The sequence below is a fragment of the Peromyscus californicus genome, unplaced genomic scaffold (assembly GCF_007827085.1).
Source record: "Peromyscus californicus insignis strain IS unplaced genomic scaffold, ASM782708v3 Scaffold_4__1_contigs__length_199733344, whole genome shotgun sequence".
NCBI lineage: Eukaryota > Metazoa > Chordata > Mammalia > Rodentia > Cricetidae > Peromyscus > Peromyscus californicus.
Genome location: NW_026294562.1, coordinates 70,307,028 through 70,331,649, shown reverse-complemented (window position 1 = coordinate 70,331,649; position 24,622 = coordinate 70,307,028). Strand labels below are relative to the sequence as shown.

Sequence of the window (24,622 nt, the reverse complement as noted above, 5' to 3'; positions counted from 1 at the left end):
ATGTAATTAAATTAACTCAGGGAACTTACCTTGTCATGTCTGAAGTTCATACCTTTCTTGGTACTTTCTATAAGGGTCATGTCCAATGAATTGCCTTCTAGGGTAGTCTTGCTATTTCCTTATTTAACTGTATGGTATTTAAGTTAGGTTGAAACAGCTGTTTGCATTACCACAGCAGCTTCAGATTATTCCTACCAGAGTCTGACCTGCCGTGTTACTTTGCCTTTTTTGTCATGTTCCTCTAAAAGCTAGGTAATGAGGAGCAGCAAGAGAGACTGCTCCGAGAGTGGCTGGACTGCTGTGTGACCGAAGGGGGGGTTCTGGTGGCTATGCAGAAAAGCTCTCGAAGGAGAAACCACCCCTTGGTCACACAAATGGTAGAAAAATGGCTTGACCGATACAGACAGATCCGGCCTTGTACATCCCTGTCTGATGGAGAGGAAGATGAGGAGGATGAGGATGAATGAACACAAACACATACACCTAAGGAGCAAAAGACCAAGGCATCAGAACTGAGATGACCCACAAATTAGTGTGGCATTCTAAGCAGAATATACAGCATGGAGTGAGCCAAACCCTGCAGGATCTGCTCCCAAGTATCTCTTTCTGCTCCACACCCACTGGAGATAACGAGTGCATCTGCATGAGGAGACGGAGAGCTTTGGTTGAACTACAGTTTGTAAAAAAGACCCTAATTTTATTGACGGAACTTTTTTCTTTCCAATTGTAAATCTGTCTCTGAATGTAACGCATGTGGTTGTGTAAGAAGTCGTGTACTAGGAAAAGTGCACCAGCATCTTCATGTTACTGCGAACATTTCCCCAGCATGGGCACTCGTAAAAAGCACACGGCAGATAACTTTGTTGAGATACTCTATTAGAACCTGACATCCTGCTCCCACCGTACAAGACCCATTTCCATTGTTTCAGAGATTTGGAAACTTTGTACAAATTATCCACGGCAAGATGAAAATAAACAAGCCTTTATTTTATTAATAATTTACTTCCTGTTGTGCCCAATAAAATAAAAATGAAATCCTTAGGAACAAACTGCAAGAAAAACTAGCAATTTTGTTTTTGAGTGAACTTTACATAGAAATTATCTTGTTTTGAAGAGGGTTTTGGTTTCTGTTGTTTTCAAGTTTCCTGATTTGCCCCTTTCATTAATTTAGCTATTTATTTGTTTGAAAGAGTGCCCTGTAAAGGGGGTTCTTACTCGACTCTGGGCAGGTGCGTTTGTGCACTTATTCCCTGGATAAATGGAAAGGGAGTAGGCTCACTTGTCACAAGGTGGATTGTGTGACAGTCACGTGAACTCAAACCTGTTCTGCTCCCAGGTGGCCATGTAGAGGGTCTTTATTGTCACCTCTGCTCTAAAGCAGATGCTGTACTGAGGGCATGCCTTTCTTAGGCTGATTGGGAATACAGTTCAGTACAAACAGAATAAAGATTGTTAAATGCAGTAAGGTGGTCAATGAATTGTATGATCAATCTCTGTGTAGTCCGAGAATTTTTGCATGTTGGTTAGTTGTAGCCATTATTTAAAGTTAAAACTGTAATCTTAGAAAAATCTTATGGAGTTATTCAACCACTTGAGGTAATTATTAGTACTGGTGAACATTTCTGACCTATCTCAGGAACACGACACATAGTGTCCTGCTAAGCACTTAGTAGACTGGCGTGGCAAGCAGTTGTTACATAGCAAATACATTCACTTCCCTTCTCCCCTTTAATGAAAAGGCTGTGAAACCTTTAAATCTTCTTTTCTGATGAGATGGTATTGAAGTGTGCACAACCTTCATTGCTGGAATACTAAAAAGAGGAAAATACCTATGTCTTTAGTTCCTTCTCTTGTGAACAGTAAAAAGGTGTTCCCAAGATGAAAGGTTATTTATGCTGCATGCTAAAACCAGGTGAAGTAGTTTTCACAGTGGGTGACTCCATCCATATAAATGGATTGTGGTATCAATAAGGTAAATGTTACTGTTCCAGTGGTTAATGGTTTCCTACAAATCGACTATGTAGTTTTCATTTTGACCAGTGAATGATAACCAAGTCTATAGAAGGCTGCTATTCTGAGTACTTAGCATCCATAGCATCTGTAATAGCCGTTCTCCATGTGCACAGTTTTTTAGGAGGCAGAGATCCAGTTAAGCCACAGAGAAAAGGGGAAAAACTGGTTTCCAGGTGAATCTGCATTGCACCCAAACCTTGTGGTACAGAGTCAGGATCAAGACTGAGCCTTGTCCTGTGTACTGTGGTTTTATGAGTGTCCTTTCCCAAGTTCCCCTGTATTTATTTATTTATACCAGTGACTCTGACCACATATAATTTGATGGGTATCACATTCTTCCCTGTGGGAAAGAATTAGAGATAGCTCCATTTCTTAGGTAAGAATGGGGTTTTACAATAGTTTCTGTAGCAGACTGACTGGCTCTGAAAGGCCAACACTTCTGGTAAATCAGTGCTATGTTAAGCTCTTGAAATAAACCAACAGCCATAATTATTGTCCCAAAAAAGTGTATGCCAACCTTTGTCAAAGATTATACGTGGCTGGGTGACAGGTGTAGGTAGGTATCTTTAGACTGACTCTGAACAGTAATACTTTTATAACTGCGTGGACTTTGGTTTTTTTCCTCGGGTGAAACCAGTACTTTGTTTTTATTCTAATGTTGTCGTTCTCTGGAGTCAGTTTATATATAATCATTTCTAAAGGACTGTTTGAACAACCATGCTAATTAAACACCATGGATTCAGATCTGACTTCTTTTGTTTCTGACCTTTAGGCTCACTATGCCACACAGAGAATGTTAAGTAAAATACTGCTGTGTAGACAGTTGAGGTGGGACCTCTTTTCCATCCATGTTTTTGACAAGACCTGTGATTGTCAAGGGAGTGTTCTTACTACCTTTCTGCTTTCTGTGAGTGGTCATTTTATAGGGCAGTTAGGATGGGCTCCTCCTGAAAAGGAAAGAAAGGCTTGGGGGGGGGGGGGGGTAAAACTTGAATTGTGGGACTTAAAAGCGTTGACTGCTATTTAAAAAGGTAAGTAGAACTTCAGAGTTCTACCTCCCCACCCCCACCCCCACCAGATAAAAAATGAACTTAATTCTAAAGTACTGCCCCATCTTCAGGATAGCCTGCCCAATTTGGACTTCTCTGAGGTCAGACACTGTCACCACCAAAGTTGCAACCTGGCTGATTGACACTGTGATGACATCTCAAGGGCTAACTTTTATACAGGTGAGATGTACTTAAATGTCAGGACTTTTAAAACAAATTTTAATTACTTTTATTGAAAACTGCACTGAACGCTAAATGTCCACCTTTACAATAAACAAATACAGTAACGGTAACTCACACTAAAACAAAACATACTTCTGATAGCCATTATTTTTCTGTTTGGGACAACTTTAAAGTTTTTCTTTTGTCACAAAAACAGGAATGTACCTATACAAAGGCTCAAAATAGGCCATCTTTAAAAACAAAAAGGCAATGATTCACAAAAGACTATGAATAGAACATGTAACTAGCTGATACAAATCTAATAGGATTTGTTAAAATCAGTCACATCTAATAGCACATCTGAAGTGTTCTTGTATAAAATATCACGTGAAGAAAAGAATTTATCAATGTCTAAAAAAGTGGGTTTGTTCATAGACAATCTGACAAGTTACCATAAAAAGTGTTTCCTGAGACATAAGGAAATGCAACATTATTCTTCTTGAACCCTTCTCGTCCAAGACTTTCCACTCAATAAAATAGCTGAGGATCTGAAACTGAGAAAATATATTTGAGTACAAACAGCTTGTGAAACTTAATACTTTTTTCTTTTTGTTCTTTTCCTTTTTTTGTTTTTTTTTTTGTTTGTTTTTGTTTTTGCATCATCGGAGGGTTTTACTGAACTCACAACCAACTTTGCCTGCTCAGAGTTGAGAGACACTTCTGTACGGGAGCTTTTGTCTTCAATCCTGTGCATGTAGATGTCTACACAGGCAAATAGTGTCCTCCCCAGCTTATCTTCCTACCGGCAAAGGAGGCCACCAGCCCCTGGAGACCAAAGGGACTAGTCTTGATGGGGTTTCCTCTCTGTTTTTTTTATTAATACTCGGAGCTCTTGATGCAACATTCTAGAGCAAGTTGCTCAGGACCTGCTGTGCCCAAGGGACTGATAAAGGAAAGCTCTATTTATTCTTTGTGATTTGATGCACAGATGAAAAACTTAACACACAATAACAGAAGTTGGTCGTTAATAAATCACGTCCTAGTCTTTCCACACTTCCAGAAGCAGACACCATCTTCAGTCTTCTAGCTCTTGTAGCTTTAACACTGCAACATCAGTGATGTCCAGGATCAGTTTTAAAAACCACCAAATTCCTTTTCTTAGTTCATCTGTTTGCTACTGTCTCTTGGTCCCAAGTTTATCTGAATGATCACCTTCTACCATTCTCTGCTATTGCTCGTTGGGGTGCTCTCGATTGTCCCCATGTTTTGTGGGCTGGTTGGGGGAGGGAGCTTGGGAAGGGTGTGCCACTGTGGGGAGGTTGTGAGTCACCGGGATGCCTCCAGGGATGATCCCTTCCATAGCTGCAGGAAGCCCTCCTGGAGCCACACCGACGATGCCTGGTGGATACCTGAGGAGCACACAGAAACAAGGCCTTAAGTCCAGGCTAGATTTACCAAATTCTTGGCCTTTCCTCACTTCCAACCAGACAGGACACAAAGGTTCGTTATTCTTTTCCCAAAAGCAAGGCAAAACTAGGCTTTTATATTGAACCGTGGAACCTTGTTCATTTTAAAAAACAAGTTCAAATCACAGCTGGGCTGGTTTTGGGGCTTTTAGACAATATCTGTACAAACTAATTATTAACACTTGTGGCTTTTGCTTTAAAACAACAATAAGCCTAAAAATACCCAAACAGGTTAGGCTTGAGGTCACTTTTAGAAAATACCAGTCAGATGACTGACTGATTTCCCTGCAGGTTTCACAAAGTACTCCAAGTTATATGGACTAAAGATTTGTTTTCTTCCCTAAATTCCTATGTTCAAGCCCTAGTCTCTAAAATACTAGGAGACAAAACTTGGGAGTAAATGGGAGACTGTCCAGTCTGCCTCCCAACAGGTTCCTTTACAGGACGTAGCCATGGCTTGTCCTCAGACTTCTGCTTCCAGAACTGAGAAACAGACTGGTTCATTAGTCACTGAAGAAACTTTGTGATGGTTGAACCCATACGACAGTGGCTCCCTAGGCTGGTCAGTCCTGTGTTCCCTGGAGAGGAGGACCGGTACAGTAGGCTGTCGGTCCAGGGACTCTATGTGGAGACATGCACTATGTGTATGAGGATGAGCTGCCTGGTACAATGTGACTCAATGTATAAACTCAGACGTCCCAGCACCTATCCGGGCCTTCTAAGTGCTGATCCTTTCCAGTCCATGGAATGTTCCAAGGGGTCTTACTACTTGAAGGAATTGAGAGGGGCTCTTACGGGCAGGCACTAACATGAATGAATAGGGGATTGTGATGCTGTAATGTGCACAAGTGTCAACGTCCTTATGAGGTAAGAAGCTAAGATTGGCCCTGGGCTGGTGGCTCATCAGAATCAGGCGACGTACTAACCAAGGCTGGGGAGCGTGAAGTTTCCACGAGGCTAACCTGGACTAGAGTGCGACTGTCAGAAAACAAAACACCCTAAGATAAACAGAATCAGACTGGGTAGCATATAAAGACCCATGTGATCTATACGCACATGCATAGCTTCTTCAGAGCTTTCCTTCCACACCTTGTTCAAGCACTAGGAATAGAACAGGGAACCGGTGACAATGTCCTGTCATCTGTCTACCTGTCTTGGTTGGGAGTGGGAATATCAACATTACAGTGCATAGATCAGCTAGTGCATAGATCATTTGGCCCCAGATGGGAATGTTGCCAAGTGTTCAGAGCCTGGCTATGGCTTCTTTCCCCTTTATTCTCAGTGGAATTAATTTCCCTGGAAGCCAGCAATAATAGTAGAGGGAGATCATGGGAACACCCACAAATGACACTATATTGCTTCCTTTAAGTCTATCTGTTCCATACTAGGTGGTTTTCCTTGAACAGAGAGTCTGATTTAACAACACTCTCCCCCAGAGTCAGTCTCATTTTGCAGGGGGCTTTAGCGGGGTTATCGCCATAAACTCCAGACAACTACTATGGCACCCTTCCTGAACCCATCTCCTGTGCCTTATACATGGAATTTCCTGCGCTGGTCATGGGGCTGTGAGTGCACATACAATCCCAACACCCAGGAGGCTAAGGAAGGAAGCTCACAGGTGTGAAGCCAGCTTGGGTAACACAAACATACTGTCTCAAAAATCAAACCAAACCAAACAGCCCCTCCCCCAAACGCCCTGGAGAAGTCATTTATTCCGGGGATTTTAGGGACTGAAAATAGAATATACACTGAAAGGACTAAGTTAAGGGCCCAGGTTACATCAACAGCCCTCTGGGCTTTTCTTGCCTCCAGGCCCAGAAAACTTCATTCTCCTCCTCACCTGTATGTGGCACCATTGAGCTCGGGATGAATCGCTTGCTGGTCAATGACTGACCAAGGAGCTGAAGTCACGAAGAATTCTTTGTTGACACAGTTTCGCAAGCTTTCTGGGATGCGACCTGGAGAGAGCAGATTATGATTAATCATGTGCATTATTTTACAAGCATGTGTTTAGTGTGTGGGTGCACCAAGACACACGTCTGGCAGTCAGAGGACAACTCCTCTGTGGAGGTTCTTGTGATTGAACTCAGTCTGGAAGCCTGTTCCTTTAGCAGCTTGAGCCATACATATATTCTTAAGGCCACACAGAACTTTCCCATTTAGTGGCTTCAGCTTAAGCCACTAAGAAAGGGGCCTTCTTCCCGTTTTCCACTACCCTCTGTTAACTGGGGAGCTGGATTCCTCCTTGAAGTTTAGTTCTTAGTTCCTACAAAACCTTATTCAGCAGATACTTCTAACCAGCAGGATCAAAGACAGTGGCACCATGTTAAGGGGGGGGGCGGGGGGGGGGGGGGGATGGCTCACCTGTGATAGCCCGGCGGATCTCAGTGGCAGCTGCTTCCCTCATCTCTAGTGATGCCTGCTCACTGTACCAGGCTGTGTGCGGCGTGCAGATGAGATTTGGCGCATCTTTCAATGGGCCCTGAGCGAAGCTGGGTGAATGGAAATGTATCCAGTAAAAATGGGAGAAGTTTAATACAATTACTGTTCATTATGGGGGGCCTCGAGGCCATTTGGAACAGTAGCTGTGTATGTTAGCAGACAGCAGGGAAGCCCTGTGTCAGGTTTCATTAGGATTGGTGAATAAGTCACTACAACTATGAGAGCAGGTGTGCCAGACCAAAAAAAAAAAAAAAAAAAAAAAAAAAGCCACTTAAGGGATCCCTTCCAGTCACAATGAATGCTCCAGGATCAGACACCACCGTCTTGCTTTTCTGCCTCAGCCCTCTATGTTCTCTGGAGATCTTTTTACAACACTGCAGTCTCTGGGACAGTGACTCCACTAAGCACCACCTGCAATTTCCTACCCAGGTTACTTATGGTGGAAAAAGCTTCAAGTGCCAAGAGTTGGGTCGGGCTCCTGGGAGGAAGCTAGGAGCCCGCGCAGCCACACACATACCTAAAGGGCTCGGACTCGTGCACGTCGAGGGCGGCTCCTCGTATCCTTCCCTCTTTGAGGGCCTGAGCTAAGGCTTTCTCATCCACCAGACCACCTCGGGCTGCGTTCACAAGGAATGCTCCTTGCCTCATCTGCAGAAGGAAAGAGGAACTGGTCAGACCTCGGAATCTCTGGAAGGAGGCTTAAAATGCTCGGTCTGACATTTAACTCTGAGTGGCAGTTCAGGGAAAGGGGTTGGGAAGAAATGGAACCCAGGAAAGTTTCCCTTCTTCCCAGGGCTGTGAGGTATGGAAGGGAGCCAGCTGGGCCACAACCCCTATTATTGATTCGTCCCAGGGACACTTCCCTGCACACCACTGTGCCCACGAACCCGCTTCCATCCCCTCTTTGTGCTGTTAAACTCTGGCAGAGTGTAAGCTTGGTCTGGGTGAATTTACTGTCCAATTACCTGCTTGATAGTGAAATCATTGATGAGGTGGTGGTTATGCTCATTCAGATTGCAGTGCAAGGAGACACAGTCGCTCTGATACAGCAAGTCCTGCAGGGTGTAGACCCTTTGCACGCCCAGAGACCGCTCTATCCCATCCTGTAAGTAGGGGTCATAAAATATGACGCTGAATCCAAAGGCCTTGGCTCGAACAGCAACTGCCTGCCCTGTGCGACCTGTGCAGAGACAGAATATTCAGGTGAGTAAGTCATGCAGATCCTGGGTGCTGTCTCCCCGCTTGCTTGCTGGGGAAGTGCTACCAAGTTACCAGGCCAAAGTGTGTCCTCCAACAGTGATGATGTTTAGATCAACTACGGGGCTTTAAAAAAAAATTATTTTTAAAATTATGTATATGCCTGTGGGGATGTGCATTTAAGTGCAGGTACCCAGAGGCCAGAAGAGGGTATCCGTGCTGGTTAGTCTTATGTCAACTTGACACAAGCTAGAGTTATCTGAAGGGAGGGAACCTCAATTGAGAAAATGCCTCCATTAAGATCCAGCTGTCATGTATTTTCTTAATTAGTGATTGATGGAAGGACTCAGACCACTGTAGGTGATGCCGTCCCTGCACAAGTAGTCCTGGGTTCTGTAAGAAAGCATGCTGAGCAAGCCAGTAAGCAGCACTCCTTCATGGCCTCTGCATCAGCTCCTGCCTCCAGGTTTCCGCCCTGTTTATGAGTTTCTGTCCTGACTTCCTTTGATGATGAACAGTGATAGGAAGTGTAAAGTAAACCCTTTCCTCCCCAACTTGATTTCTGGTCATGGTGTTTTGTCACAGCAATAATAATCATTGCTAAGACAAGCTGGTATCAGGACAGTGGAGTACTGCTGTGACAGACCTGACCATGTTGTTTGGGGGAGGATTGTGGAAGGACTTTGGAACTTTGGGCTAGAAAAGCCATCAACTGTTGAGAGCTCAGTGAGCCATTCTGTAGGAGCTTGGAAGATAAGAATGTTGAGTCAGCCCAGTGGTGGTGGCACATGCCTTTAATCAGAGGCAGAGGCAGGTGGATCTCTGAATTCGAGGCCAGACTGGTCTACAGTGAGTTCCAGGACAGCCAAGGTTACACAGGGCTGTTTGCTCTTTTGAATAAAGATTCTGTTGTTCTGATCAGCCGTGATTAACTGCGTTACTGGGACAACTGATACTGGTTAACTAGAGCTAACAATCAGTGGTGAAGAAGAGACCAGCATCATTAAGGTGAAGTCTTCTGGGAAGTGTTTCCTGAGAGTCAGCACACAGAAGGTGGCCAAGGTTGTACTTCATGCTGGCAGCCAAACTTGGTAGTGTAAGAGTCACCCAGGCAGTACTGGTTTTGAAGGCATGAAGGGGTCATGGAGAGCAGCTGAGGCTTGGCACTGTGAGAGGCCCAGAGGGGCCAGGAGAGGCCACTGGTGAAGGTGCAGCCTCAGTGGCAGTTGAAGGCCTGGTACTGCAGGGCTCATATGGTAAAGCTGAGGCTTGGCACCTTGAGGAGAGCCTATGAGAGGCTGTTGGTGAAAGTGCAGCCCAGATGCAGCAGAGGACCCCAGCATTTTGGAGATGCCAGTGCCATGGGATAACCGCCCAGAACAGCAGCAGCAGTGGAGTGGGGCCAGCTGAAGCCTAGAAGACAGGCATGTGCTGCAGAGGGTGGAGCTGGAGAAGTAAGTGCTCGAGCCTCTTAGGGATGCCCAGAAGATCGTGAGTGAGCCCAGACACTGGACACGGAGTTTTCACACTTCTGGAGTTGGGTTCTTCAACTCTGACAGGATTCTGACTGTGCCCTGGTTCTTCCCTCTTGAAATAAGAGTGTTTAGTTTTTGATTTTACTGGAGCCCACATCTGAGAGACTTTGAATTTTAAAAGACTTGGCATTTTTAAGAGATTGGTTATTTTAAAGGCACTAAAATGTTAACGTGTTTGAATCTGTGAAGACGGCGGGGGGCGGGGGGGATGGGATTTTAAAAGTTATGTTTTTAATATGAGATCTTGGGGATGAATGAGAAAGGAAGGGCTGTGGCTTGATACACATGTTGACAAGGAGTCAGTTGTGCTGGCTAGTCTCATGCCAACTTGACAGAAGCTAGAGTTTATCTGAAGGGAGGGAACCTCCCAGGAGCAGGAGTTATAAGCGTTGTGAGCTGCCCAGTGTGGGTGCTGGGAACCAAACTTGAGCCCTCTGGAAGAGCAGCAATCATGGACATTTTCAAACCAATACCCACTTAGAATGTTTTAATGGACATCACGAGCCCTTCCCTCAGGTCCAAACATCACCAATATGCTCCCAGTCTTGTTATTTCTCTCATCTTTGTTATGTAGCAAGCTTCTGTAGATGAATTTCTAAATGGTCTTATCAAATAAAAACCACAGAGCCGGCTGGGCGGTGGTGGCGCACGCCTTTAATCCCATCACTCGGGAGGCAGAGCCAGGCGGATCTCTGTGAGTTCGAGGCCAGCCTGGGCTACCAAGTGAGTTCCAGGAGAGGCGCAAAGCTACACAGAGAAACCCTGTCTCAAAAAAACCAAAAAAAAAAAAAAAAACAAAAAAAAAAAACCAAACAAACCACAGAGCCAGATATAGGGGTGAAAGCCTGAGAGAGATCAGGGAAACAGGGAAAGCCACAGCTAACCTTACCTCACCAACTCTGCAGCTTCCAAATGTGTGCGACTTCCTGTCTACCCACGCCTATATGCTTTGCTGTTTTGCCACCTGATCTGCTCTCCTGTCCAGCTACATCACTTCCTCTTCCTGCCCAGCTCTGTCACCTCCATGGTTATCTAGTGTTGGAATTTAAGACACATGCCACCACACCTGGCTCTGTTTCCAGTGTGGCTTTGAACTCACAGAGATCCAGACAGATCCCTGTCTGCCAAGTGATAGGATTAAGGGCATGTCTACCGTTGCCTGACTTCTTTGTTTACTTAAAATGGCTTGCCTTTTCCTCTGATCTCCGGGCAAGCTTTATTTATTAAAGTACAAATAAAATATCACCACAAGCTTCTTTTTTTTTTTTTTTTTTTTTTTGTTTTTTTTTTTGTTTTTTTTTTTGAGACAGGGTTTCTCTGTGTAGCTTTGGTGCCTTTCCTGGACCTCACATTGTAGCCCAGGCTGGCCTTGAACTCACAGAGATCTGCCTGGCACTGCCTCTCGAGTGCTGGGATTAAAGGCGTGTGCCACCACTGCCCAGCTGTAGCAAGCTTCTTAACGTGAATGTCATTCTTTGATGCTCTCAGTATGTGAACATCAATGTTTCCAGCCTAATGTGTGTTGGATTTGCCTTTACAGGCCTATGATGGTCAATACACCATTGCATTAAGGCCTGAGGGACTCTGAAGCCCAGTTCCAGCAGAGTCCAGGACTCTCCCTATTATAATGGATGTCAGAGAGCAGGGCAGGAAAGCACTCCAAACTTCACAATGACCGTCTCTGCTCAAAGCCACTGATCCCGACAGCACTTCTTGTTTTATTTAGCTTGAAAGCAAAATGGACTGAGGGATGTTGGATTGGAATTCAACTAGGCAGACTACAAAGTACACCTTATTTAACACCCTGTTCAAGCCAGGAGTAGTAGTGCACGCCTTTGATCCCAGCAATTGGGAGGCAGGGGCAAGTGGATCTGAGTTCAAGGCCAGCCTGGTCTATAGAGTAAGTTCTAGGACAGCAAGAGCTACATAGTGAGACAGAGTCTCAAAAATAACAACAAAACCTGTTCAAATGTGTGGGCAGGGGCCGGTGTGGTAGCTCAGGGGGGAAGGGTCCTTGCTGCCAAGTCTGACAATGACCCACATGATCGAAGGGAACCGACTCTGGTTGTTTTGTGACCTCATGCAGACCCACATAAATGTTTCTGAAATTGCGGAAAGTTAGAAGGGAAGATGCCCATTTCCTGTTTAGTCTGGTAACCAGCTCGCTTGCTTGCTGTTTGCTCCAACTGCGGAGGAATAATGAGGCCACTCTGACAAAGACGGACAGCTGCAGTCTCCAAGGAATCCCCTCAATGTCACTTTGAGAACACAGCTGACCAGGACTTGGACTAGCCACACATGGTAGTGTGTGGCAGAGGGCCAAGCAGGACTGGACAGTGGAAGGGAAGTGTGGTGGTGACAGGGACTCGGTGACGTCCTTGAAACGTGGGATTTGAGGGGCCCTATCATGTGGCCTGTGCCCGAGAAGATAAATGAGTCTTCCTCCTCCTTATACTGTGATCTGAAGCCTTCATAGTTCCAGGGCCTCCGAAGGTGGCAGGTGTGCCTGGGTCACCAAGCCAGATCGAAACACACTGTGCTGACTCAGCCACTCTCAGTGGGCGTACGTCTCATCAGCTCACACGAAAGTTTCACTGCCTTCTACTCCGACCCAGAGCACTCAGAAGACCATCAACATCGCAGTCCCCACAGATGAAAACCCCAGGGCACGGGCCACACTTAAGACAAACAAAAACCCCTTCACTTTGGCAGTCCACACAGGTAAGTGTGGCCCCTGTGTAAAGGTGACACGAGGTGAAATGTCAAAGTTTTTAATAACCAAGCACCCTTTTCCCCCCAATGCCATATATAAACCCTCATGTGCCAAATTCAAAACAAAAGCAAATACCGGTAGGCAAATATCTAGACAATTTTTATCAATATGGCAGGCAGGCTGCCTGAGAGACCTCTGCTCAGCCCCAGCTTCAGGTTCACTTGAGGCTCTGAGCAGCTCAAGGCAAACAGCCTTCCTCCTGTCTGTCCACTACAGTTCTGGGGGGCCATGGAGACTGCAGCAGCCATGACTGCAGGGGAAGCCAGTGAAAGGGCTTGGGAAAGCTGAAAGACAGCATTCAGCCAAACAACGTTCAAGCATGAAGCGCATGTGACTGGTGTATCTGAAGACCCTGGAGTGTGAGGGACTTCCGCCAGTTGGCTAGCAGCTCAGAGCCGCCCACAGGCTCCACAGCCTGATCAGAGACCATGGCAGGCCACAAGAAGGGCTTCCAAAAGGGACGGCAGCTTAAGAGCCACAGGAAGCACAGAGGGCACCAGCAGACAGTGCTCTAGTGTTCATACATGGTACCTGCATTTCTGAAGACCCGTGAAACACCACGGCGCCTTCCCCAGCATCTGATCACTTGAACTCAGACCCTGACTGACCCGGAGGCCGGGGGTGGGAGTGGGGGTGGGGAGTGAATCATGCTCTGCAGAAAGATGAGCAACCCTGGGGTCATGCAGCAAACTCTCCCTCTTTTCAAACTGCCTCTCAGAAGCCCTGACCCCCAGCCAGCTCTGAGCTAAAAGTGATGCAAATTGGGAAACTTTCTGGAAGCCAGAATCTGAACTATCCCACGTGTTCCTCATGATGCCTTTCAGTCTCAAGAGGCAGTAACGTATGCCTGCTCCCATTTCAAGCCCTAGGTACAGAAGCAGAAATGGAGGCAGTTATGGAGTTAGGAAGTGGTGACCACCAGCCTGTGGTCCTCTTTGAGACTGTGTGGACAACAGCAGCGGCACAAGTCTATCCCCCACCACTGCTTTAACTTTCCCTGGTCCCCTACCACACTTACTGGAGACTCCCAGGGCCTCGGCTCAAGTATCTCCATGGCAACAACCAGGTCCAGAAAGATCATGTGTTGTCCCATTCTCACAGGAGATTGCCAAGCCCACGGCCTGGTATTATTACCCTCAGGCTTGAATTTTCAAGTGACTTCATGTTACTGCTGGGTGTGTGTGTGTGTGTGTGTGTGTGTGTGTGTGTGTGTGTGTGTGTGTACACCATCTGTATTCAAGGACCTTCAAGGACCTGTGACCCAGGGCGGCTGCTCAACCACTTGTTACACAAACTGTCCACCCAACCCTTTACCCTCTGCTTCAGGGAGACTGACCAAGCACACTCCTTTCCAGTGACAGTAGAGGGTGCCCTCCTGCTGTATCACTGACCAGCAACAAATAGACACATTCTTGTACAACAGGCCCAGATCTCTGGGCAGGTTCTCTTATTCTTGACCCCTGACCTCCTCCCCACCCCCATGTACCAAATCCGTCTCAAGAGGCGCACATACCAAAGCCAATGAGGCCCAGTGTTTCCCCTCGGATCCGAGCAGCTCCCGAGGCAACCTCACGGATCTGTTCCACGCTCTGTACCCGTGTGCCTTCTCGTAGGGCTTGGTACAGCCATGTGTTCCGCCGATAGAGATTGAGGATGTGGCAGACGGTGGAATCGGCTGTCTCCTCTACTGCGGCCGACGGGATATTGCAAACAGCGATCCCTGAAAGGGCAATGGCCAGGCCCAGAGGTCAGCAAAGCCCCAGGATTCCCAGGCACCCTGCTTAGAAATGGAGAACTACTCCATGCCCAGGGTTGAGTCAAGCGTTTGATAGGCTCGCTCTCATACTTGGGAGTCCTCACCACTAAACCCAAATCCAACATGGCTTTTAGGTTTACGTCTTAGCTCACAGCCAGCCCAACTCCCCTTCTTTCCAGCCCTGGCCTGAGGCCCAAAGGAGCCCCGGAGCAGGCAGAAAGCCAGTGGGGGCTTGAGCCCCAGCTAGTCTAGCCTGGCAGGACTGAAGGGTGGAGGCATCAGAAACCCAGACTCTTTTTTGAGGCTCCTTCTGGAGGTATTGGGGCAGAGACTGTTTGAACCTTATGCACCCTCATGTAAACACCAACACCCTACTCACTAATTACCATTTACACACACAGCTCAAGGCAAACACGTGGACACACACCTCTAACCCTAACTCTGAAAGCTGGAGGCAGGAGGATCTTGATTTTAGAGCTATCCATGGTCCTAAAACTCATGGTTTGTCGGATTGTGGCAAAAAACAGGAGGCAGCTAGGGGAACTTGCTAATGAGCCTTAGGCCTGAGGGCACCTCAGGTGGATCTTCAACTCCTCAGAGAAAAAAAACCTAAGCCCTTGGGAGGGGTGCTAGCACTGGCTTCCCTTGAGCAGAGGGTATTGAGGAAGGGTAGTTAACTTTCCCTGCCACTCTTCAGGCCAAGGTCAAGATGTCATCATGGAGGGCCTAGTTATGAGGAGAATGCAGAGGCCCTGATGAGAATGTGGAGCCCTAGGCAGGCTCAAAAGTGGCCTGGACCTACCAGACAGGTAGTTTTCTAAGCAGTGGCACAGACATTTGGCCATCCTGTTGCTCAGGTCAAAAGGCTCCCTCTTGATCTACAGGTGTCATCTGGGCAGGTGCAGCTACTCAAGGTGGCCTTGGGTTCTGTGAGCTTTTCCAGACTGGGGAATAGGAAGAAAATCATCTAGACAGAAAGGAGATGATTGTCCCCTGAACCTCCTTAGACCTGTGGTATTATGTCTCACCCTGCTACCAGGGCTGCCCTGGGGTCCAATGATGAGCGAATGCCTCCCAGGAGAAGAGACAGCTCAGCGCGAAGGAAGGCAGGTAGGTCATCCTCGCAGCCTGGCTGCGGTGGGCTTGTCTGGACTACAGGCATTTGCTAAGGGACCTCAGCGATGAAAGCTATCTTCCTCATGAGGTGAAGGGCAGTGATCCTGCGACACAGAGGGGCCTGCTCGTTTGCAATGACTCAGCACAGAGTCCCAGGCTATTATTAGATTGCAGTGACATGTAAGAAACCTTGGGCACTAGGGACAATTTTCAGTCCTCTGAGAAAAAGCCCAGTGGAAGGTTAAGTCAGATTCTGGTGTGATCCCAGCCGTGGCTCAGTGCTGTCATAGCCTAGGTGAGCAGTGACAACCAGTGCAGGCAGGTCCCCATATGATAAAGGCATGCCCAGAGCTCCACAGAAAGAGGGAGACCAAGGCAGGATGTTTGCTCAGCCCAAACTACAGTGTGGATGTATAGCTTCTTGGCTCTAGCACCCATGTGGAGAGGCGGAACCCAAGCCTGGGAGCAAGTGTAGTTACAAATGGGAATTATTAATAATGGGACACGAAGAGGAACCATCTTGCCAGAATTGGCAGACAGTTAGTTAGTTGTCTGTTGATCATTGAGGTGGGTCTTCTTGTAGACATGCCGAAGGGTTCTGAGGACATGTTCTCCCTGGAGAACCTTTGAGTGGTAATTCCCAGATGGTTCTGATGTCCACAGAAAAAGACCATGGTTTTAAATGAAGATATGTAGGAGTCACTCAGTGGCTCCACATAGCAGAACACCCTTCTGAGGAGAGACCACGGGTAGTATGCATGTTCTCTGCAGCACCAGGGTCAAGAGTGGGTTTCTGACCTGTCCTGCCTATAAGTGCTGCCTCTGCATTAAACCCGACAGGCCGCACCTACAGTTCGAGGGCTCCATAAGACCCAGTTATCATTACTCTGTCTAGTGCTCCCTTCCAGAACAGGGCACACATGCCACCTGCCACTTTTGTCTTACTACTCCAAGGGTCTGCTGGCTGACTGACAGGGGCCATCTATGGAGGAAAGTCCATTTCCCTAGATGTCTTCTGAGCACCCACCCCAATCATAGTGGACCACGAGAGTGACAGTGTGACACTCATGTCCCCTTTACACTTTTCAAAGCTCTGGGCCCCAGGACTCTGGGAAAAGGCTCCTTCCTGGCCCTAGACAGTCTGTTTCTTGGACTGGAGATGAAGGGCTGGCCACGGACAGAACTGGGCGGGGGAGGCAATGGACTAGCGAGCTGTGTGTCTTCCTGCACAGTCCCAACTCAGGGAGTTCAGCTTTATTCCTGACACATACATGTCCTTTTTTGTTTGTTTTTTCTAAACAGGGTTTCTCTGTGTAACAGCCCTGGCCTGGAATTCGCTTTGTAGATCATGCTGGCATTGAACTCAGAGATCCTCCTGCCTCTTACTTCCCAGAGTGCTGGAATTAAAGGCGTGCACCACCACTGCCCGGCTCAGATACATGTTTTTAAACATAAGCATACTTGCTCATGTCTTGGAAACTTCCTTTCTGTTTTTCTTTTTTTTTAAAGTCAGTATCTCACTAAGTAGCTGAGGCTGGCCTTGAACTTGCTATGCAGACCAGGGTGGCCTCTGCCTCCCCCATGCTGGGATTAAAGGTGTACACCACCAAATCTGGTAGTTGTTTTTTGTTTTTTTAATTAAATTCAAGTATGTGGCCTCACACCAATCACACCAAGTTTCTTTGTTGCCAAAGAGGAGCTCAGCTGTAAACGGGAAATGTACATGGCTAGTCAGGCTGGGGACACAGGAAGCCATCATTACCCAGGACTCTCGAGAAAAGCCTGGACTGAATATGACTGCTTCTTTACCTGAAGTGTCTCCCATCTTACCCTGTGAGTCTGCTCCAACAAACAGACTGTGGGCACAGACTGGTGTCACCCGGGTTCAGCTTCCTCTGCCCTTTTCTTACCCTCGGGTTCATGGTAACTGCTGCCCTAAATGCAAAAGAACTAACAACTAAAGCAAGTGCCCACTCAGACTGTGAAGGGAAGTGGGATCAGGTCAGGGCTGCTCAGCAGCCAGCCTGGCCGGCATATCCCTCCCTGGGCAATGGACAGAGCTGCCAAGTCTAGCTTCAGGCCTGGTGCAGAGATAACTGTGGAAGACATCGCACCCGCCTGGCTTTCCTGTCCTAGGAGTTCCAGGAGCCCTTGGGGCGAGGCAGCAGCAGGTGGCAGGCCGAGGCCCTACGACATGAGCATTAGCACGGCCAGGCTGCTGTGGCGGCCATCAGCACCTGGGTTTCCAGTTATTCTAAGTTATTTCAAATTTATGAGCCTCATGAATTAAGGTGACACCCTTCAGTAATAGACCAAATACTGTGACTCTGGGGCCTCTCCCAATGACCCCTGTAAGCCCAGGCTCAGTGTCTGGGGGCTCGGCTGACAGTGTACAGCAATTCTCGTGGGGGTGGACAGGGAGTAGTCCCCTGTGCCATTCAGGTACCCCACCTTCCTGCTTGGCTTTCTACCTGCCTCCTGTGGTTTTCACTGGGAAGCCTCCTGGGCCTGGTGGCAGGCGATGGTCTGCTTGGTGTGCTCTGTGAGAGGAACTCACTAGTCTACTCTCAAGATCTTCCAGCCCCTGAACCTGCTAGGAGCTGAGGCTGAGCAAAGATACAGCTGCATGAGAAATAGAAACTGTGGGGGCCCCAATTACTCAGGGTCAGAGAATCTGAGCTTGCTTTACCCAGCAGGGCAGTGTAAGGAGATGATTTGACAACAGGTGTGATTACAAGGTGTTTGGGAGGGTCTACACTTGGCTGTACGGTATGCTTTGATCTAGCAAGGGGGAGGTCTTTTGCCTCTCCCTCTTGGCATGTTATAAAAAGCCTTTTGAATAAACCTTCGGGGCTGTTGGGTACTGATGCAGGCCTCCCGAAGCTATCCTGTGCTCCGGTCTTTCTATCTGATTCTTTCTTGTTATCCCTCTCTTCTCCTCTAGAAAAGGTGGGAAAGGTAGGAGCTAGACTCCCACAGCCTCCCACAGGAAACAAGACCACCTCAGGAACCAGCTGCTAGGACAACTGCCTGCCCTGCATTCTGCCTCCTGTCCATGGAGCATGGCTCCCCGGCAGCCAGCAAGGCTCTCTGACTCACCGAGCTCACCAGCGGCCTTGATGTCCACGTTGTCATAGCCGCTGCCAATTCGCACGATCACTCTCAGGGCCTTGAACTTCTCCAGGTCTTCCCTGGTGAGGGTGATAGTGTGGTACATCATGGCACCCACAGCCTCATTCAACACCTGTGGGCAGGGACATGAGTCACGGGTCAGAGCCCCTGGGTACCCACAGAGATTTTGTTAGCAGAAATATAGGATGGAGACATGGCGGAGTAGGGGCCTGAGGGTGGCAGAGTGGACTAAGGGCATCAGGAATTCCAAACATGGCATTCCTGTGTATAATTTGCTTACTGACATCAGTTGGCCTGGAGGGGTCAGGTGAGGTAGGGTGTAACCTACCTTCTCATGGATTTCCTGAGTGGACTGTGCATCGCAGAAGGCCACAGTGGCCAGGTCCTTCAGGATGGGCATCTCCACAGTACAGTCTCTGCCATCCAGCAGTGCCACTAGGGGGCGGGGGTGCAGGGGGCCGTTCATGATCTGGGGGCGGATACCTGTAAGGAGAGAGGAAAAGTGTGGTGAGGAGACTGTGGGGAGGGTGCGAGGGGACATCTTGACCTCCTCAGTGGTCAATGCCAAGGCAAGCAGAGAGCACACAAGTCTGGTGGAGCCAACGGTGACGTCCAAGGCAGGACATGACACAGCTTTACCAGCTAATGGGGGTGGGGTGGGGTGGGGTTCCTAGACCACAGGTTCCTAGATCAAGGTTCTGGTATGAACTCAGTTGGCTCTAAGACCCAGAAGGGCAATTGTGTAGCTCACTTGAAGTGTCCCATCAAGTAAAACTCTGGGCCAGCGAGATGGCTCGGTGGGTAAAGGCACTAGCCTCATGACCTCAGTTTGACCAATTCCCACACTGTAGAAGGAGAGAACTGACCCCTGCAAGTTGTCCTATGCTTTGCACATGTGAACAAACACATAGACATATACATAAGAAACGCAAAGGAGACCGGGCGGCGGTGGCGCACGCCTTTAATCCCAGCACTCAGGAGGCGGAGCCAGGCAGATCTCTGTGAGTTCAAGGCCAGCCTGGGCTACAGAGTGAGGTCCAGGAAAGGCACCAAAGCTACACAGAGAAACCCTGTCTCCAAAAACCAAAAACCAACAAAACACTAAAGAGATGTGGAAAAGAAAACAGGCACCATTTAAAAATAAAAATAAAGGCAACATGAAGCTAATTGCAGCCTGATACCTCTAGATCAAACCCAAGGCCCCAAGACTGAGGCCACACAGCAGGCTCATTCACCCACAAAGGGCACAGGCCCATTGGCATGCCTCCCTGTGTGCACTGGGTCCCCAAACAAACAGGCCAGCATAAAATGAAACAGGAGCAAACGTGTAGGCGTCTTGTTCTGAAAGAACTTCTCAAAGAACTCCTAAAGCAAGCAGGCAGCTGTAGCACGAATTCTAATTGGTCTTATTAATAAAAAACCCAGTGCCAGATATTGGGGTAAATGCTGAAAGATCAGAGACAAAGGAACAACAAGCCACAGCCACATCTCACCTCACCAACTCCTCAGCCGAAAACCAAGAAGCTCCCCTCTCCTCCTGCCTTATATTCCTTTTCTCCGCCCAGCCGTATCACTTCCTGTCTCAACCTCCCTAGTGCTGGGATTAAAGGCGTGTGTGCTTCCCAAGGACTGAGAGCATAGGCATGAGATCCCAAGTGCTGGGATTAAAGGCGTGGGCCACCACAGCCTGGTCTCTATGGCTAACTAGTGGCTGGTTTTGCCCTCTTTTCTTCAGACAAGCTTCGTTAGAGCAGACACAAAATGTCACCACAGGCAGCCCTAGCCCAGCACCTGTGAAGTGAAGGCTGGCTGTGCACAGAGGCTTGGAGAACCAACACCCAAAAGGAACACAGCATAGTCATGCTGGCCAGCTTCCCACGGGGTCGATATGGAGAGGGAAGAGGGAGGGACGCCATCCCTATGGTACCCAAGTGCGTGTTCTCCGTTGAACTCTGCTGGTCCCCCAGGATGCAGCCCGGCTGGGGCACCTTTCCTCCCAACGGTCTATACAGCGGACTGGGCAGGTTTGGACACCCACAGCACAGCAGCACCTGATCCTTTGGGGCCGGTCACCTGTCTGGGAGCTCCTGACTTTTGGTCTTCCCAGTCAGCCTCTCCCTCTTGACTGGAGTCATCAAAGTCTCATGCTCTGGACCCAGCTTTGGGGACTCTACACCACCATGACACGGGGAAGGGGCAAGGTCTGTTTCCTTGTCATGGAGACAAAAATTGAAACTGGACAGCTTTCAGATAACCACATAAAGTTTCCCAGCATCCTAAAGCCCCACACCATGTAGAGGGAGGGAGGTCTCTGGCCAGGACTGCTGGCTTTCCCTCCTTACACTGAGGGGCTTGGGCGGTCCAGGCCATCATTTCAAGCTGAGAGTTGTCTCCTTCCTCCTAGGCAGTCATTCTCTCCCACAGAGGCTGTCCACGGTGTGGTAGGATGTGGCTGTCCCTCCTGCCAGGGGAATTCTCTCAGATCCTATAGGGAACACAGGGTGCTGGAACCACGTGACCTTTATGTGAGCATTATGTACCCAAAGCCTCGCCTTCAGGCCTTCACCTCTTGGCTGTAGAGCATTTCCTTGACCAATGATTGATGTGGAAGGGCCCAGCTCACTATGTGCTGTATCACCACGGGGCTGGTGGTCCTGGATGCTATAAGAAGACAGGCTGAACAATTCATGGGAGCAAGCCAGCAAGTAGCATTCTTCTGTGGCTTTTGCCTCAGCTCCTGCCCTGGCTTCCCTCAGCAACGGACTGTGACCTCAGAGTTGTAAGCTGAAACAAACTCTTTCCTCCCCAAGTGGTTTATAGTTATGTTTCCTCACAGCAATAGAATCCCTAAGACAGCCCTGCCAACGAAAGCTCCTGGGCCGCCTTTGAACTAACCACTTGGTAGGGGCCTGGACACGTGGGATCCTCTTGTATCACACAGGCTCATGGAGCTAGCCACACACTGCAGTGAGAAGCTGAGGAAGGACAGGCTTTCCTGAGAGCTGTGTCCATCTTCCTCCGGTACCCTCACCACCACTGCATGCGAGTGACATCCTCGCACCATACCTGCACAATCTCAGGACAGACAGTGAGCTCAGAGCAGAGAGAATGTTTCTGTCCCCGTCTTACAAGAACAAGCTGGGTTGAAAGGGAATCATGGACCATCTCAGCCTGAATAGCAGCCAGATCCTCATGTTGAAGCATTCCCGGCGTGCACCTGTTACCTGCCTGAGACTCTGAAGCACATGGTAGGGTGCCCGAGTGGTCCCAGTTCTAAAATCCTCTCACATTGGCAACGGCAAAGGTAGCGAACAGGTTACACCCCACGTCCTCACTGGCCCATGGCTTAGATAACTAACAGGTTGGTCCTATGAGAAAACAAATGGCCTCAATATTCTCTGTCCTTAGTAGGTCCAGGCGAGATCCCCCAGGTCACAGAAGGGGAAGTGAGGTGACAGTGATTATCCCACAGTTGCTCATGTGTTCATCCTGTCACTCAGCTACAGAGCACCATCTGCTAAGCCAGATGAGCGCTCAAGCTGAGGTATGTAAGGTTCTGACAATAACCCTGCCTTCATTTTACTAAGAAAGAGGGTAAAATGGCCAAATTCCAAGAACATGGCATGAGGGTATCAGTATCAGACACACAGTGTCAGACCACATAGGTCACAACTCCTTCCCCAGTCTCCCAAGAAGCTTGGTTTTGTTAAAGAGCTAGCAGGATGGTTCATTTTGCCACACCAGAAGTTCAGGTATTAATTAAGTAGTAATTTACCCCACCTTGCCAGGGAAGACAGTGCCAGGAACAAGCCAGAGATCTAGAGCCATCCAGTACATCTGGAGCGGCTGAGAGCCACCATCTAAGATGTCCATCCACGGTACTAGAGCATGTTATCTGTTACCCGGGTAACAGACTCCAGGTTGCCTAGTGATCAGTTCTCTCCCTGACAAGGTGTCCTTTTTCTTTGGTGAATCCCATCCTTTGTTCTTTCCCTCAGCTGAGGTGGGTCCACAACACCCTGAGGACACCTGGCCAAGGCCTGAGGTATGACTCCCAGTGGGGAAGCCTCTGATATAAAGGCAAAAGGGAGGGGCAGGGGCAATAGAGACCTGTTGGCTACGGAAGGATGCTGAACGGGGGTGGCAGCGTCGGTGGCAGTGATAGCATGGAACCTGGCATAGAGTGGCTGAGGGGCAGCGCTACCAGGAGCCACCTGACCCAGGGTATGAGGAGGAAGGCTGGGAACCTGCCCACGGCATATCGGGGAACACAAAATCAGAGGTAGAGAGCCCCGATGATCTCAATACAGAGTCAGCTTCCGGCAGACCTCCTTCCCACCTCTTTCAACAGTTCTGAAGAATGTATCATTTTAACAGATTAGGGTGCCAGGGGCACATCTCAGTGTGAAGCACATTTACATTAATATGACCCTCAGAGGCTGGGATCAGTCTTCAGGTTGGCCCCTGGCCTGGAGCCGTGGCTCATTTCTTCAATAGGGGAATTTGAGGGAAGAAAGCTCAAGGCATAGTACTTACGGAGGCGTCCTTCCAAAATCGGAGTTTGGGATAGATACGCTCACAGCTTTTCCACATAGCCAAACTCTAAGACTGACAGGGACCTGGCGATGCAGCCATCATTCCCAGCCTCCCACACACTGGAGACACATCCGATGACAAGGTGTTCAGTGACTATGCAAAACAATGATGTGTTTCCTCTACCCGGCAACAATTAGGCTTCTTATGGGATGGAGGCAGTATCCCACTGCTGAAAGTCTACCCAGCATTATAGGTGGGGTAGAGAACTCAAGTCAGTTCCCCTGGAGTGAATTCCTAGCTGGCTCCAGGATTGCCTCTATACAACATGGAACTTGCTCATCTATCTATCTGTCTATCGATGGCGCTGCAGGTCCCTGGGTATAATAGAGCTTGGAGAGGAAGCTGCTCCCCAGTAACATTAGGTTAGAGAACGTCAACTACAACCCCAAGCTAAGTGGTTCAGGTTTGTGCCAGCCACCCCGGCAATGCCAGGTTCAAGGGCCTTGTAGACCTCCAGTGACCTCTAGACCTCTATCTAGAGAGACGTGGGTAACTTTCTAGCCAACCAGCTTCTGGGCCACTGTAGCTGGAAAGAGCACTGTATGATACTGCATGTCCAGAAACACACAATCTCATCCAACATACAGAGCTATGAGCAGACCCGCCATCCACTCCCTTAAAGTATTAGGATGTTATGGATACATTATAGTGTAAAGCACATTTACATTAACATGACACATGGATGACACCCCCCCACACACACACACCCAGGACTTCCCTCCTCAGGGCTTTGAGGACAGAAAGGCTGGAGTTATCTCCTGGCTCGGGATCTGCCCCATAGCTGTCATGCTTCCCAAAGCAGCATTACCAGGAAGGACATGTGGTGATCCTGTCCCATAGCCTTGCCCTGTCTTTCTGAGGCCCACTTTCCATTCTCTTGAATACTGTGTGAGTAAAGGTGAAGAAAGAAAGGAATCCATTTCTAAAATGTGGTCTGATCTGTTTCTATTGCTTGCAGATTGAGAACCAACCTGCAGGGGATGGAGGGACGGGGCTCAGTGGTTAAGAGGACCTGGGCTCCATTCCTGGCCCCCACATGGTGATGACAACTATCACTTTAGGTCTAGGAGCTGTGGCATCCTCTTGAGGCCCCTATGGGCACTGCCTGCACCCGATGCATATACATATATACATGCAAGCAAAAATGCCCATATACATAAAAAAATAAATAAGAACCTAAATGCCTTTGGATTCCCAAGCTGGCAATGTACTCTGAAGTTCTGAGACCTTATACTGGCCACACTGGGATCAGGAGACAAGAGACCAGGAGCTCATGGATGGCACCCAGACAGAGCCTCTTGTAGGCTTTGTGAAGTGAGCCACAATGTGAGCATGTTCCCCAAGGGTTCTTCACTGGGACTTTGGTCCTGAGTCCTTACTGCAGT

The 24,622-nt window shown here is 48.4% G+C and overlaps 2 protein-coding genes across 8 annotated transcripts in view; one reads left to right on the top strand and one right to left on the bottom strand.

Moving 5' to 3' along the window:
• Zranb1 (zinc finger RANBP2-type containing 1) overlaps window positions 1-2,755 on the top strand; it is a 61,616-nt gene extending 58,861 nt beyond the window's left edge. For all 4 annotated transcript variants that reach the window (XM_052713745.1, XM_052713744.1, XM_052713743.1 and 1 more), the window contains one exon: window positions 249-2,755. In XM_052713745.1, coding sequence (XP_052569705.1) covers window positions 249-467 — 219 coding nt within the window. In that variant the 3' untranslated portion in view covers window positions 468-2,755. The remainder of the gene's footprint in view (window positions 1-248) is intronic.
• A 520-nt stretch (window positions 2,756-3,275) lies between these two features.
• Window positions 3,276-24,622, bottom strand: part of Ctbp2 (C-terminal binding protein 2) — a 140,293-nt gene continuing 118,946 nt past the window's right edge. For all 4 annotated transcript variants that reach the window (XM_052713740.1, XM_052713742.1, XM_052713741.1 and 1 more), the window contains 8 exons: window positions 18,970-19,124; window positions 18,609-18,753; window positions 14,151-14,357; window positions 8,098-8,312; window positions 7,650-7,780; window positions 7,055-7,182; window positions 6,531-6,648; window positions 3,276-4,633 (listed from right to left, as the gene is read on the bottom strand). In XM_052713740.1, the coding sequence (XP_052569700.1) occupies window positions 4,453-4,633; window positions 6,531-6,648; window positions 7,055-7,182; window positions 7,650-7,780; window positions 8,098-8,312; window positions 14,151-14,357; window positions 18,609-18,753; window positions 18,970-19,124 (1,280 nt within the window). In that variant the 3' untranslated portion in view covers window positions 3,276-4,452. The remainder of the gene's footprint in view (window positions 4,634-6,530; window positions 6,649-7,054; window positions 7,183-7,649; window positions 7,781-8,097; window positions 8,313-14,150; window positions 14,358-18,608; window positions 18,754-18,969; window positions 19,125-24,622) is intronic.